The 19,979-nt window shown below is 39.0% G+C and overlaps 2 protein-coding genes across 17 annotated transcripts in view; both read left to right on the top strand.

Moving 5' to 3' along the window:
* Positions 1-9,699, top strand: part of ptprjb.1 (protein tyrosine phosphatase receptor type Jb, tandem duplicate 1) — a 43,314-nt gene extending 33,615 nt beyond the window's left edge. For all 10 annotated transcript variants that reach the window (XM_037767842.1, XM_037767836.1, XM_037767840.1 and 7 more), the window contains 17 exons: positions 1,221-1,490; positions 1,597-1,863; positions 2,003-2,266; positions 2,383-2,532; positions 2,754-2,958; positions 3,109-3,230; positions 3,323-3,413; positions 3,502-3,546; positions 3,652-3,660; positions 4,090-4,177; positions 4,505-4,595; positions 4,803-4,879; positions 5,107-5,241; positions 6,454-6,570; positions 6,957-7,117; positions 7,236-7,371; positions 8,019-9,699. In XM_037767842.1, coding sequence (XP_037623770.1) covers positions 1,221-1,490; positions 1,597-1,863; positions 2,003-2,266; positions 2,383-2,532; positions 2,754-2,958; positions 3,109-3,230; positions 3,323-3,413; positions 3,502-3,546; positions 3,652-3,660; positions 4,090-4,177; positions 4,505-4,595; positions 4,803-4,879; positions 5,107-5,241; positions 6,454-6,570; positions 6,957-7,117; positions 7,236-7,371; positions 8,019-8,177 — 2,387 coding nt within the window. In that variant the 3' untranslated portion in view covers positions 8,178-9,699. The remainder of the gene's footprint in view (positions 1-1,220; positions 1,491-1,596; positions 1,864-2,002; positions 2,267-2,382; positions 2,533-2,753; positions 2,959-3,108; positions 3,231-3,322; positions 3,414-3,501; positions 3,547-3,651; positions 3,661-4,089; positions 4,178-4,504; positions 4,596-4,802; positions 4,880-5,106; positions 5,242-6,453; positions 6,571-6,956; positions 7,118-7,235; positions 7,372-8,018) is intronic.
* Positions 9,700-13,803: 4,104 nt separating this feature from the next.
* Positions 13,804-19,979, top strand: part of osbpl5 (oxysterol binding protein-like 5) — a 59,297-nt gene continuing 53,121 nt past the window's right edge. For 3 of the 7 annotated variants that reach the window (XM_037767866.1, XM_037767864.1, XM_037767863.1), the window contains exon 1: positions 13,806-14,066. The gene's annotated coding sequence lies outside the window, so the exon portion shown is untranslated. Of the gene's footprint in view, positions 14,067-14,435; positions 14,486-19,979 lie in introns of those variants that run through there. The other 4 variants (XM_037767862.1, XM_037767860.1, XM_037767861.1 and 1 more) reach the window with 4 other exon arrangements.

Raw genomic sequence — 19,979 nt, 5'->3', positions numbered from 1 at the left:
CTCATGTAGCAACATTTTCTTAATTTTCTCTTATATTTTCTCTTAATTTCCTGTTAAGAGAAAAATTATGAGAAGTCATCTCCAGATGCACTAAACATATTTAACAACCCAAAATGTAATAATCCAATCAATATAATTACTCTAAAACATATAATAACCTGAATTTGATTATTAAATCTGTGTTCCTCAAATTTAAAGCTTATGTTTACCTGCATTATGCAGACAATTTGTGGGCTGTGAAACAAGATGTTTTTTTCTTATGTTGGTATGAGTGCTCTCGACCACTTGTAAAATGTTCTGTTATCTGAGAGAAGAGCAAAAATAAGAAAACTTTGGTGAATCACAGAAATCAATGGGTACTAGCAAAATAAGAACAAATCTTGGATACGAACAAAAATAAGAGAAAATGTGTTTGTATATCCTGCATGAGGCCCATTGTTTGCCTTAATTTTTTCCTAATCAGGTGTAAATGTGTCATCATGTGGCACTGCAGTTGTGAGCACAGCTGATGCTCAAACCTTGACGGTGCTTTCAAGGACATGATGCACAATGACACGATAATGGCCACTTCTCTGGCATCATATGGGAAGGACAATAATACAAGAACAAAATGTGTTGACAGATTTTTCAGTTAAGTCAGTTGTTACTGATACTGGCAAAAGAAATCCTATGACTATAAGTCTATATATCGTAATATTTCGCCAGTTGACGACAGTACTACATGGTCGCTGACAGACAGAAAAATCAAATGGAAAAACAGGCAAACATGGATATAGTAAACAGGATAATGTGACTGTGTGGTCATTTCACAAATGAATAAGGTTGCTTCTCAGCAACCATCGACCTACTCTTAAATCTCACATGTCAGAGCTTCCTTTATTGCATAAACAGGGAGTTTTCAAAACAGGGTCTGCTCACAACTGCATTATCACAAGGTGATAACTAAGCTTCTCCCAAAAATTAAAGGCAATGGAACATTTACTATGATGGCTTCCTTAGTCTCAAGCTAATTATACATTTCTGCAAGGTGATATTTATCCAATAGTGAAGTGGAAGTGAGGACAACTAAAAAGTTATGGTATGCTTAAGAAAATGGCCTGCAGTACTGGAAAATCTTCTGTATAAGAAAACATGCAACACTATCAGTATGGCCCTGTAAACATTCATATTTTGGTTATTCTGCTTGTTGAAGTTCACGCTCTGCCATTCCACCCCTCCAGTCCCTAACCCTCCTGGACCGATTGACATCCTGGAAAAGACAACCAGCTCCATTGCCATCGTGTGGAAGGAGGCACCTCTGATGACCGGTACGTCGTTCCACTACCAGTTGGGTATCTCGCCGACCCAGGGAGGAGGATACATCAATACCACCAACACCAGTCATACTTTTGACTCCCTACGTTCTGGGACTCCCTTCAACTTCTTTGTAGCAACAGTGGGTGCGATAGGTTTTGAGAGTGAGAGGGTTCAGATCCACATGGTCACTACAAGTAAGGGTTTTATTTCTGTAAGCAATGTGCGCACCCAAGCATTGTCATGTTTCACCTTTACTGCCTAGTAACCTGTATGTCTCTCAAATCTCTTTCAAACCACCAGGACCGTTCAGTGTGAGGTTTCTTGCGGCTTCTACAGAAGAGAATAGCATCACAGTCATGTGGCACGTTCCTAACGAATACAAGGAAAGTTATCGTTACAATGTGTCCTGGCAAAGCCCAGATGGGACCCTTATGAGTGGAGAACTACTACAAGAAAATAAGACTAATATCAACAACCTGGTCTCTGGAGAACGCTATAACATTAGTGTCACCACAGAGACCTCTGATGGAACCAAAGGTGCCCCAAGATGGGTTTCCAACTGCACAAGTATGATCATAATGCCTTGATAAGTTTCACATAAACTTGTTGCAATCACATATTTTCAGATAAGCTTGTCTTTCAACTGAGCACGTATGAAAATTGTGGAACGATGTCATTATTCAATCATTTCTGTTTGATGCTGCAGATGCAAGCCCGGTGACAAAACTGAAATGTGAAGGTCCAAACACAACAAACGCAAATGTCATCCTGTCCTGGACCAAACCCAGTGGCAAACACTCTGGCTTCCAGATCAATGTAGACAACGATACCATCACCACAATAAGCACCTGTTGTGGCCACACCGTGTCCAACCTTCAACACAACACTGAATACAATCTGACTTTGGAGACTCAGAGCTGTGGAGCACCCAGCACCCCTGTGCCTCTTCTCTGCCAGACAGGCATCACTAGTAGGGCATTAGAATTACATAACTGTTTCCATGTAAATACGAAGAATATGTTCAATATGTATTTGAGTAAAACCTCGAAATCAAATCTTTTGTCTTTCCTATTTTTCCCCCCAAAGATCCCCCCATCCCAGGGAACTATGAGTCACTGGTGGAGGTGGTCGAAAAGCTATACAACAAGTTCAACCTTCAGATTGACTCCAGCCTGCTGGACAACACCAATGGACCAATTACAGATGTTGGGGTGCTGGTGACAAATGCCCTCCCTAGTAGGTTTAATTTTTTCTTCTTAGTGTCAGGGAGTGTTATAATTATGTCTCGCTATATCCTAATCCATTACTGCTGAAGTGACCATTTGCTTGACATCAATTTATCCATGCCTACTCTAAAGTATGTCTTACTGTTTTCTTCATTTGTGTCATATGATAAATAGATTTTACTCATAACAAGAACTTTCCTGTCAAAAGACTGTAAATACCTGTCCTTACAGGTGACACTTCTAATTTGGCAAAGTACGTGGGGAAAACTTACGATCAGTGGAAGGCAAAGGAAACTCCAGTATACCTGGCAACAGTTGCAAAGAACACCTTCTCTTCCAAACGCAGTGGAGAGAGCCACCTGAACATAGAAGTTGGAAATGGATCCAGTTGGAAAGGCTACACTAATGGTGTTTTGGAGGCCAATGGAAAATACCAGTAAGAGCACAAACAATATTGTGTATGAATAGGTGTGCAGAAGCAGATAGCTTCTAGATGATATAATTTGAAGATATTCAGAGATTAGGAACAGGAAGTCAAAGTGTAAGATATGTGTATATCTCTTAACTGATTTGTTCAATCCTGCAGATATGCTATTGTGTTGTTCACCAGTGTGAAACTGAAAGACAAAGACAACCTTGTGGATGGTCAACAGTCATTGTTGAGTATAACAAACTTCTATTATGCTGTTGCGCTCCCGCAGAACCCAGGTACCACACTCAGAACCAGTTTTTGCTACGAAATGCTCCCATAATGTGAGGAAATGTTCACTGGCCTCTTTCTTTCTTTGTCAACATTTTAGCTGTCAACATTGGCATTGCTGTCGGATTAACGTTGGGAATCTTTTGCGTTCTCTTCATCATCCTCGTCGGCTTCATTATCTACTGGAAAAGGTTTGTTATCGTCGTCATTGATGCAAAGATGACTACTGAGTCGGTGTGTCTAGGACTAAACTGTAAACTCACTACTCATGTACTTTAGGATATCCAACAAAGAAACATCAGACATCCAGATTCATTCCATGAGGTACGGTTTTCATTTTTGCCATGTTATTATACCTTTAAAGTAAATGGACAACAATTGTTTCTATAACAGTTGGTCAACATTGCTTTTTCCTGTTTCTTTTTCCAGAGCCAAAGTGTAAGTATAAATCCTTTAAATCATAAAGTATGATCAGATCTATCAAGTGTTCAACACATTATGACACAAAATTAGGGCTGCACGATTTTGAAAAAATATCTAATTGTGATTATTTTGACTGATATTTCAATTGCAATATGATTTGCGATATTAATGATATGAATGATAATTTTTACATCATTATTCTCATTTTCATTGGAAAACATATTAAAATGATTATGGTGTGATTTTTGCAGGGATCTGTACCAAACAAAGATATTATCTTAAGCCTGCAGAATAAAATTTGTAGGCCAGAAAATTTCAGTAGGCCATACTGCAATTTTTGATAAAATTTCAATTAATTGTGCAGCCCTACACAAAATAAAGAGACAGTAGTTTTCTGAACAAAACTCACAACTCATGTCTGACCTCTGGTGTCCATTTGAGCAGAAGTGTGGCTGTGAGGGTGGAGGACTACGAGGCTTACTACAAGAAGCAGAAAGCAGACTCCAACTGTGGCTTTGCTGAAGAGTTTGAGGTGAAACATGAGCTTAATATTGAAGGGCTCCTGGTATATAAATTAGCCTATTCATAGCACGCAAATGATTGCTATAACATTTTTAACCATCACTGGGACCAATATCAAAATGATGTCCAATATATTACGCAGTTTATTCTAGATATATTTCATCATCTAATCATCTAATTTAATAATTTGGACAATATGAGTGTTGGGTGAATGTGTTAACTAAAAATTTCAAATAGTAAGTTGCTCTTTTTTTGTGGTTATGCACATGCACCAGATTTTGAGCATAAAGTGAGTCATCCAATCATCAAATACACTTTTTTTCCTTTCTTTTAAAAGGACCTGAAGCTTGTTGGTACAGCTCAGTCGAAAACAAATGCTCTGACGTTGGAGAACAAGCCCAAGAACCGCTACAACAACGTGCTTCCCTGTGAGTCACCTTAACAAATCCACCTCTGCTGCTCTCAACAATAACACTCCTCACTCTTGAAACCACGTCATCGCCTGTCATACTGTATCTACTTTCATTATGCCATTTTTAATAGGACATTAAATCAAAATGATCACTTACAGTCACACATACCTTTTTATATATAATTTTTTTTCATTTCATTTACGCCCTTTTCTCGCCTCCTAGATGACTCCTCTAGGGTGAAACTCTCTATTATCCATGGGAGTCCATATGACGACTACATCAATGCTAACTACATGCCGGTGCGTACTGACACTCTTTAAAACAGCTCTCTGCCTCAGTCATTGCTTCAATATCAGTAAACATCCTGCTCAACAACATTAACTGCTCATTCTTTTGCTCAATGCCACGCTATTCAAACTATTCCACCTTCATCCACGGTGATGTTTGAAACACTTGAGAACCTCCTCGAAAGCTGAACAGGGTGGATGTTTGTGTTGTGTGTCTGGGCTGTTGTTTTATTTGACAGGGTTACAACTCCAGGAAGGAGTATATCGCAGCTCAGGGTCCTTTGCCAACCACAGTCAACGAGTTCTGGAGGATGATCTGGGAGAAGAACGTACAGACTCTGGTCATGCTGACACGCTGTAATGAACAAGGACGAGTGAGTAGCAGCAACGTGCATGTTTATATACCGTACACGGTCACACACACCTTATGTCTTCCCTAGTTTTAGCCAGCATACCGTTGTGCCTGGACAATGAATATCTCATCCTAAATGTAATCTGTAACATATTTTATGAATACTTCCTCCATGTTAAATCAATTGTGCACTATCATCAACGTCTGCCTGTCTGCCTCTTTAAAGTAATGATGTTGTGGATAGTTAATGCAATATATTATAATTGCTTAAAGAGGACCTAGCTTTTGTGCTTTTTCCCTTTCCTTTAATGTGCTATATAGTTTTTTGTGCATGGAAAAGGTCTGCAAAGTTACAACGCCCAAAGTCCACGTCAAAGGGAGTTACTCTAACACTGCTCCTGGAACGCCTTGCTTGAAGTTCTGCCTTTTCTTCCGTAACGTGGTGATGTCACCAAGTAACACATTTGAATGATACCTGCTTAGAACCTGCCTAGTTTGACACGCCCTCAAACAAAGCTAGTTAGAGCGGAGCTTAAGCAGAGTCTGAGGAGTTTTGTTTGGTTGACCAATCACAACAGAGTGGGCCAGCTGACCAATCAGGGCAGACTGGGCTTTTTGGGGGATTTTTTTGGGGGGGGGGGGGGGAGGTGCTGCAGCACAGCCGGTATGAGAAAAATAAAGTGTTTTTTTTAACATTAAAGCACGTAAACATGTTCTAGAAGAAACCCGAAATACAAGTATGCACCTGAAAATAATTATAATAGGTCATCTTTAATAATGCAAAGATGTTAATCTCCATAAGCAGGTATTCATGGAATGAACAACATTTGTACAACATGTTTCATAAATAGATGCAAAAAGTTAAACCAGGTTAATAAGAAAGAAAGTTACATCAAAAGTATGATACATTTCCACATCTCACTGTGTATTCTTAAACTTTTTATATGGGTCGAAGCAAAGAAACAGCCGAGTCAATGCCTAACCAGAGCATTGCTCAACCAGAATTTACTTACTAATGTTTACATAACTATGCTTAAATGTGTCTTTTTAAATAAAAACTAAAACAAGCAATACAGCTGATTGACACAAATATGAAAGTGTCGCCTTGCTGGGTTGAAAAGCTCATAAAATGAAAAAAGAAAGTTTTCTCTTTAAAATGTACCTGCACTAGCTTTCTATATTCTGAATATGAATTCTGAGTACCGCAGTCTGAACTATTGTCTTTCTTTTTCAGGTGAAATGCGAGCAATACTGGGATTATGGCACCAAGTACTATGAAAACATCACTGTGACAGCAACCTCTGAAATACCACTTGAAGACTGGACCATCAGGGACTTTGTCATTAAAAATGTAAGAGGCAAGATGTTACATATGCCAAAGAAAAAAAATCTTTTTAGGAGAGTAAAAATCAACGCTGTGTCAGTAGACATCATCACCCATCAGTGCTTATTTAACACCTTTAGTTTGGAATACTTGTCCTACAGCATACATATCAACTCTATGTTGGAACAAACAACACTCTACTAAACACTTGTCAATAATCTAATGAATGTGCAGTCTGATGAAAAGGCACGTTGCATTAAAACATGAATCCTTCCAACCAATAAAAGTTGTGTGCTCCTGTTGCCTTCTGAGCCAAGGCACTGTGACGTGACTTCAGTGAAAATGTGTCTCTATGTGTCACAGTCTGTGTCTGTAATTTAATGAAATAATTTGTGTGCATGTTCGTCCTTCAGGTGAAAACAGCAGAAACCCGTGCAGTGCGTCACTTCCATTTCACAGCCTGGCCAGATCACGGAGTACCCCAAACCACCGAGCTCCTTATCAGCTTCAGACACCTGGTCAGAGAGCACATGGACCAGTACTCCAGACACTCTCCTACTGTGGTGCACTGCAGGTCCGACACATACTTTTGACTTCAATTCTATATAATAGAAATGACAAAAACATGAATCTGATATTCTGTCTTCCGCTCCTCCCACCGTTGTCTGCATGTCTGCGTTGTCTACACTCAGTGCTGGCGTTGGACGCACAGGTACCTTCATTGCCATCGACCGTTTGATCTTCCAGATTGAAAGGGAAAATATTGTGGATGTGTACGGCATCGTCCACGATCAGCGCATGCACCGGCCCCTCATGGTGCAGACAGAGGTAGGACACAGTCGCTTTTTGTTACAACTGAAATTAGGGCTGTCAAAGTTACGCAATTGATCTCTCTGAGGTTGAAGCGGGCTCAGTTTTAAAGCTAGAAGTGAAAATACTGGCATCTTATGAAACTAGAAAACCTCCATTGGTATCAACCATGTCATACTAGCTTGTCACAATGGAGGCTAAATAACGCTCCAAAGTTATGCTAAATTTTGGCGAGGAAAGCCTGGCATAGCCATTTTCAAAGGGGTCCCTTGACCTCTGACCTCAAGATATGTGAATGAAAATGGGTTCTATGGGTACCCACGAGTCTCCCCTTTACATACATGTCCACTTTATGATAATCACATGCAGTTTCTGGCAAGTCATAGTCAAGTCAGCACACTGACACACTGACAGCTGTTGTTGCCTGTTGGGCTGCAGTTTGCCATGTTATGATTTAAGCATATTTATATGCTAAATGCAGTACCTGTGAGAGCTTCTGGACAATATTTGTCATTGTTTTGTGTTGTTAATTTTTTTCCAAAGATAAATATATACAAACATTTGCATAAAGCAGCATATAATGACCTAATTGAAATATGAAATATGTGAAGAGTATATGAAGTATGCTGCAGCTCAGTGAGCGTTTCTATTTGATGTCCCTGCAGGACCAGTACGTGTTCTTAAACCAGTGCTCCATGGACATCATCAGATCAAGAACTGGAACCAATGTTGATCTAATCTACCAAAATGCCGCTGCACTCTCCATTTACGAGAACTTCGAACCAAAAAAAGGTTTCCCCAAAAATGGGTACCGCAATGCATAGTCCCGAGAAACCACTCAGGTCTTCTGTCTTCACTCTCAGCGAGAAACTGAGCAGAAATTTCCAAAGGGAACACTTTTAACAGATTGTGCTGTATTTATTTTTTAAATCTGCCATGCTTTCGTTAAGAATCTTGTAGCTTTCTGGATTTAAACCTCTATTTGTTGGTATTTATTTGTTGAAAATGTTAAATATTTGATAGAGCTGTATATGGAGAGATAATAGGGGACATAATCACTGACCAAAAATATTTGGATTATATATTAACTGGTCAAATATAAAATTGGATTTTCTATTATAACTGCAGATTTTTGTATTGCTCAATTGTTTTTTTGCTTGTCTACTACTGTATATGACTTACTGATGATTACATTTTTGCTCAGGTAATATGTCGGATGCTGTATAGGTATTATTACAGACACTTTGACAAAGAAATCTTGTAATTAATTGAACCTTTGGAATTGCCTTGTACAAAGAATTGCTGTAATGAATACTGTGCCTTTTCAAAGCCTGTATGCTTTAGTGCCAGTAGGTGGCACTCCATTATTTGTCTTAAACTGAAAAAGACAAACAGGGACTGTTATGATATTGCCTTGTTACGTTTAAGTTTCTTAATATATCATAGTTTGTTGAAGTTTGTCAGATCTTCCAGCCAATACATCTTGCACCTCTTAAGCCAATTTGAACTGTGCAATGCCTTTAAATGAAGGAGATTTGTTTGTTTGTTGTAGAGACTTTTGTATATGTATGCACTGTAGTGAATAATGCACTGGATGCATTTGCCTTTCTATACACTGTCCACTTTTTTTAAACAGATGCTGTTTTTTATCTGCATCATTGATTACGTTTTGGCCAGTAATTTGTGAAACTGTTTTGCTATTCGCCACATTGGATTGGCTTGGATTGGATTTTACTTTATTATTTTTTTTTCTTTTGATTAAAGAGATGGATCGCATTAAACACAAGCTCAGGAACTCAAACAAACGGCACATGGGAGGTATGATGTTAGAAAATACATACTGCACTAGTGTGTACTTTGAAGAACTTAGAGGTCACGCCCGTTGTTTTCGTTTTGTTAATGTCCTTCTTCTCTACATTGTACATTCCTCAAAGAAACAACCATGTTATGTCACTTCCTGCTGCATATCTGCTCTATATATAGACATTTCCTGTGATGTTAAAAATCACCAGAGGAGCTTTATTTCCAGCTTCTAAAGGGAAGAATTTTCCATGAGGAAGGTACTTTTTTTTTTTTTTAAAGATAATTGATGTGTGTGTGGTTAGCTTGTTGATATTTTTAAGTCCATGTTTTATTTTTATTGTGTCATAATGTACTTGTATGATTGAAAGCACTTAATGAAAACAAGAATAGTGAATAGTCACAAAGTTGTAGGATGTTTTTGAAATGCTTTATGAGATGCTTGCTGGTACAATGCAAATACATGTAAAAGGAGCAAGGATGTGATATCTGTGTACCCTCCAATCTGTAAAACAAAATGGGATTAAAGATGTTATTACATTTTTACCCAACATTTGTGTATGGCTATGTAGTGTGTGGTTTGAATCAGTGTGTGAGTGAGTGCTGCCCAAACATCTCCTTTACTACAACCCAACAGCAGTGGTGAAATTTCTAGCAAGTATGGGCAGCCTATATGGCACTGCATTGTGTCCTCTCAGTTCTAAGGTTACCTTATCATGTTTTATCCATTGGAAGGGCACCCTAAAGAGCATTTTATCAGTTTTTTTCTTACTGGAATGCCACCTTAGAGGATGCTTTATCACGTTTTCTCCATTTAAACGCCCCCTAGAGGGCACTTCATCAAGTTTTCTCCACTGGAAGGCCATCCTACAGGGCACTTTATTAGGTTTTCTCCATTTAAACGCCCCCTAGAGGGCACTTCATCAAGTTTTCTCCAGTGGAAGGCCACCCTATAGAGGGCACTTCTTTCTGTTTTCTCTACTGGAAGGCCACCCTATAGAGGGCACTTCATTACGTTTTCTCCACTGGGAGGGCACCCTAGAAGGCACTTCATCACATTTTCTCTACTGGAAAGGCACTCTAGAGGATGCTTTATCATGTCCTCCATTTAAAGGCACTTTATCATGTTTTTTCTTACTGGAATGACACCCTAGAGAGCATTTCATTATGTTTTCTCCACTGAAAGGGAACTCTAGGGGGCACTTCATCACATTTTCTCCATTTGAGGGCACCCAAGAGGGCACTTTATTATATTTTATCTCCCGTAGGGGCATTAAAGAGGGCACTTTTGCGTCATTTTTTTTTTTTTTAAACATGGGGGCACCAAGGGGTTAGTCGCTTAAAGCTTTTTACTCTCACAATAATACAATAATGTTATCATAATTTTTGAAAATATTACACATCTCCAAGCTGATGTCACTCAGAATATGCCATTGTTTATGTTGTGTACCATTTCGCAAGGTAATATTAAAAACATACCTTGCACAATCTGTGTGTGACAGTAGACACTGCACAGCTGATGCCTTCATAATGCAAATAGTTTCTGAATTCTCAAACGGAAAGATCAAAAGAAGAAAACAATAGAATATGCTGCATGCTGCAGAGGAGGTCTGAGCTGGCACACCTCTGCATTATTCACAGCAACTTTGAGGTTGCAGGTAGCTAAGTGCACCCTCAAAGGATGAATTAATAATGCCATTTCTGTTACTTACTACATGAGGAAAAAGCTTTTTACACGAAGACTTCAAAAAGTTGTAATTTTACAGCTCACATCAGGCCTACACTCAGGGAGAATTTTGTGCAATATGGAGGTGTTTTTAAGGGCAATCATTTTCACACAGAGGGCACTGCTGGCATGATGGTAACATATGATTTTGTCAGCGTGTCGGCTTCAATAAGCCTGATATTTCTCACATATTTCTAACTCTTCATCCTCGATTCATGTCTCTCAGATCCATAAGTTGCATCTAAAAATAGACGTGGCATTTGAATGCCTCTTTCTAGTTTCCTATGCTGTGCATTGCAATAACAGGGAGACGGAGCTGTTATGATAATAATCCAACCTGCAAATACAAAATTAAAATAGGACAAAAGATAACTGGGTGATCCAAATTAAATGATGAGCTCAAATGCTTATGTGCCAGTAAATCCACCATAATGGATTACCCCGGGATATTTCAGCTTCCGATTGAGGCGATGATAATTTTGTTTTTGTTTTAGCTGTCTTTGAAAACATAAAAAAACAGCCCCAAATGAGGATTTGTGGAGGAACACACAACCACACAGCTGTGCACAGGCCTTGCCTTGACCTTTAAGTTAAGACGTTTACACTGTAGCAGCATGAAGATTTTCAGACTTGACACTACAAGTTGTAAATGTTTGGCCATTACTCGGTGACCAAAAGGGCGTACATGAAAAATGTATGATGACCTTTGCTCTTTTAGGCAGTGGTGGGAAGTTACCAAGTGCAACTAAGTTCTGCACTTAAATATCATTTTGAGGTATATCAATTTTCTCCCATTTAATACTTCTATTTCACTACTTTTCTGAAAATAAATTGTCTTATTCCACTACATGTATCTGACAGGTAAAGTTAGTAATGACTTTGCATTGTACAATAATATTTTTTATACGAAACATATGATCAGCTTATAAAATATGATGCATTGTTATGGATTAAACTAATCAACAGTACATAAAATACTAAAAAACAGTAAATTCTACTATGTTAATGCATCAGTAATAATAATCCAATAAAATGACATATAACAGGGAAAGGGGCCATTGTGCTACCTAATATAAGTATTTTTACTTTTGATACTTTACATACATTTTGCTGATAATATTTCCCAGAATCAAAATCGGTTTTATTTGCCAAGAACATAAATACAGGGAATTTGACTCTGGCTTTTTTGCATCTCTCTAAATGTACTTACACAGAAATAGAAATACACTAACAGCCAGGGACAAGGACAACAAAGCTGGACAAATGAAGGTATATAATATAATAAACAGAACTGATATGTACATTGTGTAGTGCTACATTTAATGAAGATAAAAACCGTAATACACCACTGTGAAATAGACTGTCCAATACTTTCTTTAAGTTTTCTTGTTTCAGTTTGAAGGGTTAACATTTTGAAAGTTGTAAATACTCAAAAAAATGTCAATAATAAGGCTAAAAAAAAACTCCATATGTGATAAGGAAAATGTATGATAATGTTTGCTCTTGTAGGTTACGCAACTGCTTCATCTCCATGGTTAATATCTAAAAAAATATAAAAGTATATTTCCCCAATACACCCTTCTTTTGTTTAATTTTTATTTTTTTCTAAATGTAATTTTTATTATTATTATGATTTATTTTATCTTATTTCACATGAAAAGCACCCCATGTTTTATTTGTGTGTTCTATAATTTCATTGTAAAAAGTTGAAATATTATTCATATTTGTATCTAATTAAGTATGTTTATGTAAATGTCTGAGTAAATCCAAATAAAGTAAAAAGAAAAAGAAAAAAAAAAGAAAATGTATGATAATGTTTGCTAAATGCGCTAAAACGGAGCGTTTCAGACAGAAAGTAAATACAGGCATATTCAGGCTGACAGAATGGGGAAAATAAAGTTTTTTTTTTAACATTGCAGCATGTAAACAAGTTCTAGTAGAAACACAAAATACAAGTATGAACCTGAAAATGAGCACGATATGGGACCTTTAATACACCTCTGTGAAATAATACTTCCTTGAAGTTTTCCTGTTCCAGTTTGGGGGGGTTAAAATGTTAAATCTTGAAAAGTTGCCCTAAAATACTGTGCATAAATCTCAATAATAAGGAAAAAAAAAAAAAATACTCCATATGTGATAATGAAAATGTATGATAATGTTTGCTCTTGTGGGGCATACAACTGCTTCATCTCCATGGTTAATATCTAAACAAATATAAAAGTATATTTCTCCAATACACCCTTCTTTTGTTTAATTTTTATTTTTTTCTAAATGTAATTTTTATTATTATTATGATTTATTTTATCTTATTTCACATGAAAAGCACCCCATGTTTTATTTGTGTGTTCTATAATTTCATTGTAAAAAGTTGAAATATTATTCATATTTGTATCTAATTAAGTATGTTTATGTAAATGTCTGAGTAAATCCAAATAAAGTAAAAAGAAAAAGAAAAAAAAAAGAAAATGTATGATAATGTTTGCTAAATGCGCTAAAACGGAGCGTTTCAGACAGAAAGTAAATACAGGCATATTCAGGCTGACAGAATGGGGAAAATAAAGTTGTTTTTTTAACATTGCAGCATGTAAACAAGTTCTAGTAGAAACACAAAATACAAGTATGAACCTGAAAATGAGCATGATATGGGACCTTTAATACACTGTGAAATAATACTTCCTTGAAGTTTTCCTGTTCCAGTTTGGGGGGGTTAAAATGTTAAATCTTGAAAAGTTGCCCTAAAATGCTGTGCATAAATCTCAATAATAAGGAAAAAAAAAAAAAAATACTCCATATGTGATAATGAAAATGTATGATAATGTTTGCTCTTGTAGGTCACACAACTGCTTCATCTCCATGGTTAATACATCTACAGTCCAGTCCCACCATGCAGCAGCAGGTGTTGTACTCTGCTGCTCCACAGGTGTCGCCAGAGGCTCTCTGTGAGCAGCAGCAGCAGTCAGATGAACCGCAGCAGCAGCAGCAGGAGGATCCAGTCCTCTCACCACTCTCCATGTTGAAACTTCTCCTCCAGCTCCAGCAGACTCCTGCCGTCACCGTCCTCCTCCCACAGCCCGCTACAGTCCTCCTCTACCCGGCTATCTCTCTCTCTCTCACACGGTGCTATAATGACGCTGGACTGTGAAGCAGGCTCGGAAACAACAACTGTATGAGCTGCTCGACACACACAGTAAGTCGCTGCTCTCTTTCTTTACTACAACACGTCGAGAGAAAAGATAACTTGCTATTTATAGTTACTTGTGTTTGTCGCTTTCTGTTGCTAACTAGGCTAGCGGAGCTCAGATAGCATTAACTGCTGTAAAGAGGAGGGTTTTGCTGTTCTGTTTTGGTATCTGAATGGTAGTTTTGAGGGTGATAACGTGGCGGTATTTGGAGGTATTTGGTGAGAGGTGGTAGTGAACTGTTATCTGTGTTTGTGTGGTGTTGCAGTCTGGCCGGTTAGCGGCTAATGGTACAAGCTAGCTAGATAAAGTCTCATCACCATGGCACCATGCGGCTGCAGCTAGGCTGTCACTCGTTTGCATGGCAACCAGAAACCATAAAGCCAGACGATGTTTAGGATGGATGTGACAAACAAAACAAGGGCAGGTAATCCCACCTCTGTGTAATAGTTATTGATTTTACCTTCCTGTTATCACCTGCTTCAAGTGTAATGGGGAACTGCATCGATCATTGGGCAAATCAACATGTATAGCTGTATATAACAGAGGAATAACCATTAATGCTAACATTACTCACAATACTCAGTAACCATGCATCGTCGTAATGTCATGCATGGTGCAGTATGTAACATGATGCAGTGTGTGTGTAGATGATTCATATAGGAGAGCTGTTGTGAGGCTGGTAGACATTTAAATGTCAGATATGGTGGTATATATGGGGTAAAAAAGGTTACAAGTAACACCACCTCTGTGTGATTACCTCCCTGTTATCACCTGCTTCAAGTGTAATGGGGAACTGCATCGATCATTGGGCCAATCAACATGTATAGCTAGTATAAAACAGAGGAATAACCATTAATGCTAACATTACTCACAATACTCAGTAACCTCACATCGACAGTAATGTCATGCATGGTGCAGTATGTAACATAATGCAGTGTGTGTGTAGATGATTCATATAGGAGAGCTGTTGTGACTGAGGTTGGGAGACATTTAAATGTCAGATGCTGGTGTATATGGGAAAAAAAGGTAACAGGTAACAAGTAACAAGGTAACAAGTCTCCCCACCTCTGTGTGATTCCCTAATATTTATTGAGTTTTACCTCCCTGTTATCATCAGTGCAACGGTGAACTGCATTGATCAATTGGGCCAATCAACATGTATAGCTGTATAAAACAGAGGAATAACCATTAATGCTAACATTACTCACAATACTCAGTAACCTCACATCGACAGTAATGTCATGCATGGTGCAGTATGTAACATGATGCAGTGTGTGTGTAGATGATTCATATAGGAGAGCTGTTGTGAGGCTGGTAGACATTTAAATGTCAGATGCCGGTATATATGGGAAAAACAGGTAACAAGCAACAAGGTAACAAGTCTCCCCACCTCTGCATGATTCCCTAATATTTATTGAGTTTTACCTTCCTGTTATCACCTGCTTCAAGTGTAACGGTGAACTGCATTGATCAATTGGGCCAATCAACATGTATAGCTGCATATAACAGCGCATGTGGCAGAGGAATAACCATTAATGCTAACATTACTCACAATACTCAGTAACCATGCATCGTCGTAATGTCATGCATGGTGCAGTATGTAACATAATGCAGTGTGTGTGTAGATGATTCATATAGGAGAGCTGTTGTGAGGCTGGTAGACATTTAAATGTCAGATATGGTGGTATATATGGGGTAAAAAAGGTAATAAGTAACACCACCTCTGTGTGATTACCTTCCTGTTATCACCTGCTTCAAGTGTAATGGTGAACTGCATTGATCAATTGGACCAATCAACATGTATAGCTGTTACCCTGTATATAACCATAGCGATTAATGCTAACATTACTCACAATACTCAGTAACCTCACATCGTCGTCATGTCATGCATGGTGTAGTATGTAATATAATGCAGTGTGTCTGTAGGTGATTCATATAGGAGAGCGTTGTGACTGAGGCTGGTAGACATTTAAATGTCAGATGCCGGTGTATATATGGGGAAAAAGCAACAGGGTAACAGGCAACAGGGTAACAGGGTAACAGGCAACAAGGCAACAAGGTAACAAGGTAACAGGTAACAAGTAACCCCACCTCTGTGTGATTCCCTAATATTTATTGAGTTTTACCTCCCTGTTATCACCAGTGTAACGGTGAACTGCATTGATGAATTGGGCCAATCAACATGTATAGCTGTTACCAAGTATATAAGAGGCAGAGGAATAACCATTAATGCTAACATTACTCACAATACTCAGTAACCTCACATCGTCGTGCTGTCATGCATGGCGCGACGTGTAGCATGCAGTATGCAACATAATGCAGATGATTCATAGGAGAGCTGTTGTGTGAGGTTGGTAGATATTTAAATGTCAGATGCTGGTATATATGCAGTGTGCAGGCTAAGAAATCTTCAGCATGGTTCAACACCAGTGTTTCTGGTGTAATGCCAAAGCTGTAACCTTTGGCATAAGTGTTCACTACCAGCACATTATGACTGTCAACAACCTTTTTCTGCAGAGGCCTTTCTCAATTAAGGATATAGGCTAAATTAAGTAAACACAGCCTTTATATTGAGAATATGACTTACTCAAACTTAAGTGTTGTTATTAGAACTAGATGGATAGATTGGTCTTATTGCAGACATACTAGTACCAATATAGCTCTCTATTAGCCGATATGTAATGAGAAATTGCTGTACAGAAATGCCAAAATATGCTCATGGTAATTTAAAGGGACTGTTTGTAAGAATCAGAAATGCTTGTTAACAGCGACACCTGTGGCCATTAAGTCAACGAAAGTCAGCGTCAGACTCGCGCTTGTGCTCGCTCTACATAGACATGAATGAGCATCGCTCAAAACAGTGAGGTGACACACATCAGCTAAAACCACAATATCATTTTATATTTCAGCTGCTTGGCAGTAATGTTAGCTGACCAGACGAAGGTCTCTCCATGAATCACTGCTGATCCTAGAGTTGGCTTTTCCTGCTTCAGCCTCACGACCGTGGTCGGAGGGAGACACCGGCACCCGGTCAGAGACGATAACGTTTCTAGCTGCGGAGTCCCGTCACTTCACAAGACACGGAAAACCTCTGTTGGTCTGGAGGAGCTGCAGCAGTTATTTCTGCACAAACGTCCACTGTACATTTACTAGATATTCTCAGAGCTACGAAGTCTTCTGCAGTGTGTTGTGTGCACGCATGCACGTGAGGTGGAGCGAGCTGAGTGAAGGCAAGCAGGCAGAGGAGCAGAGTACAGCAGAGACTCCGGCCCTGGAGACCAAAGCTACGGTCTCCCCTGCTTCCTAAGACCGCGGCCAACACTGTTTAACAGACGGGCTTCACTAGATTTAACTTTGCGGTTTTGGTGCTTCCGTGTAGTTCGTGTTGGAGTCTTATCTGAACAGCGTAGCCACACGCGAGCGCGCATACGACACCAACTCGTGTGATTTATACGTGTAAAAAGTTACAAACAGTCCCTTTAAGCATAGGCTAAATTAAGTAATTTAAAAAAAAAAAGAATTCTAATTTCACTTTGCTATGCGTAATATATATTTAAAATCAATTCAGACTTTGATTCTCACAAATCGTCATTTTGGACACATGAAGTTGGTGCGGGTTACCATGGTTGCACGTTTCTAACCGGCAAGGAGGCTCTCAGGAAGTGACGACGTATTACTGCTTAGTGTGTCCGAAAAGATGCATACTACTGTTTATTCACAGAAAAGCATGTTGAACGATGCTCCACCTGTTGAGTATGTAGTGCATAGTATGCGATTTTGGACGAAGCCACACACTCTAAGCACTCTACTCTTACTACAGCTGGTTCTAGAGAGGGTCGTACGTGTTTTCACGTCAGACACTGTAGCATCCTTATAATACATTTTTATTTTATGTGTTTATGAAAACACTATCAACTAATATATCATTATCAGATTTTTGTTAAACTGACAAATACTGACATTGGTGTCAGCCTCAAACATCCAGTATGGGTCGGACTCGGGCTGTACTTTGCCTCATCCATCTCTGTCTATTCCCAGTGTAGACAAAGATAGAAAAGCTCATCATCTTTAATCATGTGGTATTAAGTGGAGTTGGGCTTTGCTAGAGATGAGAATAGCCACAGAAGTGCACTTTAGTTAATAGTTAAAAGGGTTACTGGAACATGTCACTCAAAATACTGAAAAAAAATAAGCCCACGAGAAGGCTATCCAAGCACAAGAGGACATGATCATCAGAGTGCTGGTTGTGAAATGTCGGTTGATATTTAGGAAATTGCAGCTGAGCGAGAAAAGACAGTTTAACAGTCTGCCTCTTGTTCCCCACTTTCTCTTTTTGTCAAAGCTCTGTCAAGTCCTCGCTTTGTTGTCTCAGTGTTTCTGTGATCTCGTCTGTACTTTCAGTTGACTCCATCTTTCAGAGTGGGTTATACAGAACAATGAAGGCCTGATATCCAGAATTAGGATTCTCTGTCAGACTGGCACTAGACAAAAATTGATCTAATATTGAATGACCGCAAAAAGTCCGACTGCAAGTAGTGTCAATAGCAGGGACGGAAATATATCAGGCATTTCAAGGTCATTAATAGTGTGTGGCCATTGGAAATAGGTCATGAGATCAATAACAGCCTTTTTGCATATCTGGTTTTGATCAAGTCCGGGTTGCTTTAAATACTCCACGACTAATGCCCTTCATCAGATTGAGTGTTAATCCTCTATAACCAAACAAATCAACGTCTATTCCATTTTTCCTGAGTTTTTCCAACTTTGCTTTTATAATGATGGGGAGGTTTTCGGTGCTGATCTCTTAACACCCAAAGTCTGGTCATGCCATGTGACAGTCTACCTTGCACTAATCAGGTGGGGATATTTAATGGTGTTGGTCCCTAAGCCTATCAACTAGAACTGTGGCTTTGCTCTGCCGTGAATGACAAATGGGGAGAGAGTAGCAGCAGTGAATGAAGGAAAGAGAACAGGGTGGTGAGAATGTGAAGAGCCGTTTGAGCTGTTTCTGTGGGTGGTTAGTGCTGTTTTGTCACTACTTTTTCTAGCAGGAAGACACAGCAACAGATGTCCCAACTTCCATGCTGTGCTGTGAGGAATACTCAGAGTTCCATGTCCAACCACATACTGTCAGTGTGACTCTATAGGAGATGCCATCAAAGAGTGTCCTGGTGGCCTTTCACAATCCATAGTCCATTTGGCTAGTCCGAATGAGAGTGAAATCGATACTTTTGGTTAGTTCTCTATTTATTTTGATTCGGTTTCACAGTGCACAAATTAAAGCGGACCACATTTTCAAAGAAAAAATTCCTGAGGGGCATGTACGCAGGAGCAAATTTATCTTTTTCGTCTCGAGAATTGTCACTTCTATGCAGGGAATCGCGGACTTTGATGTGTTGCTGTCGAAGTTGTTTTAACTTTGACTCGGCACTGATCAGTAAGTCCTCACCCACTCATGTTATCTGTCATTTACTGTACCTGTGTCCATCTCAACAATATGTCCGAACAGGCAGCCTGTGTTTTGGTCCGCACCAGAGTATGATTACTGCGTCAACTACCCGAACAAACCACCAGAGTGTGATTAAAACGGACTAAATGTTGATCATGTGAAAGCGTCCTAAGACGCTGACTGCAGTGTCCCTGGTTTGAGTCCAGCTTGAGTCCACCGTTGTCACAAGTCATTTCTCTTCTCTCCGCCCTCATTTCCACTCTCTCAGTTGAGCACTGCCAGGATTGTTTATTGACCTTTATTTGTTTTCCTTTATTTGAAAGTATGACAGTACAGAGAGAGAGGGGATGCAGATAGAGGGGATGCTGACATGTGACAAAGGGGACCTTACTGGTCAGGATCAATCTGGAACGTAATGTTTAACATTTCATGGTGCACTCAAAGAACGCATATTGCCAAGAAGTGAAAG

Source organism: Sebastes umbrosus, chromosome 4 (assembly GCF_015220745.1).
Source record: "Sebastes umbrosus isolate fSebUmb1 chromosome 4, fSebUmb1.pri, whole genome shotgun sequence".
NCBI lineage: Eukaryota > Metazoa > Chordata > Actinopteri > Perciformes > Sebastidae > Sebastes > Sebastes umbrosus.
This window is presented reverse-complemented; position numbering and strand designations above follow the sequence as displayed.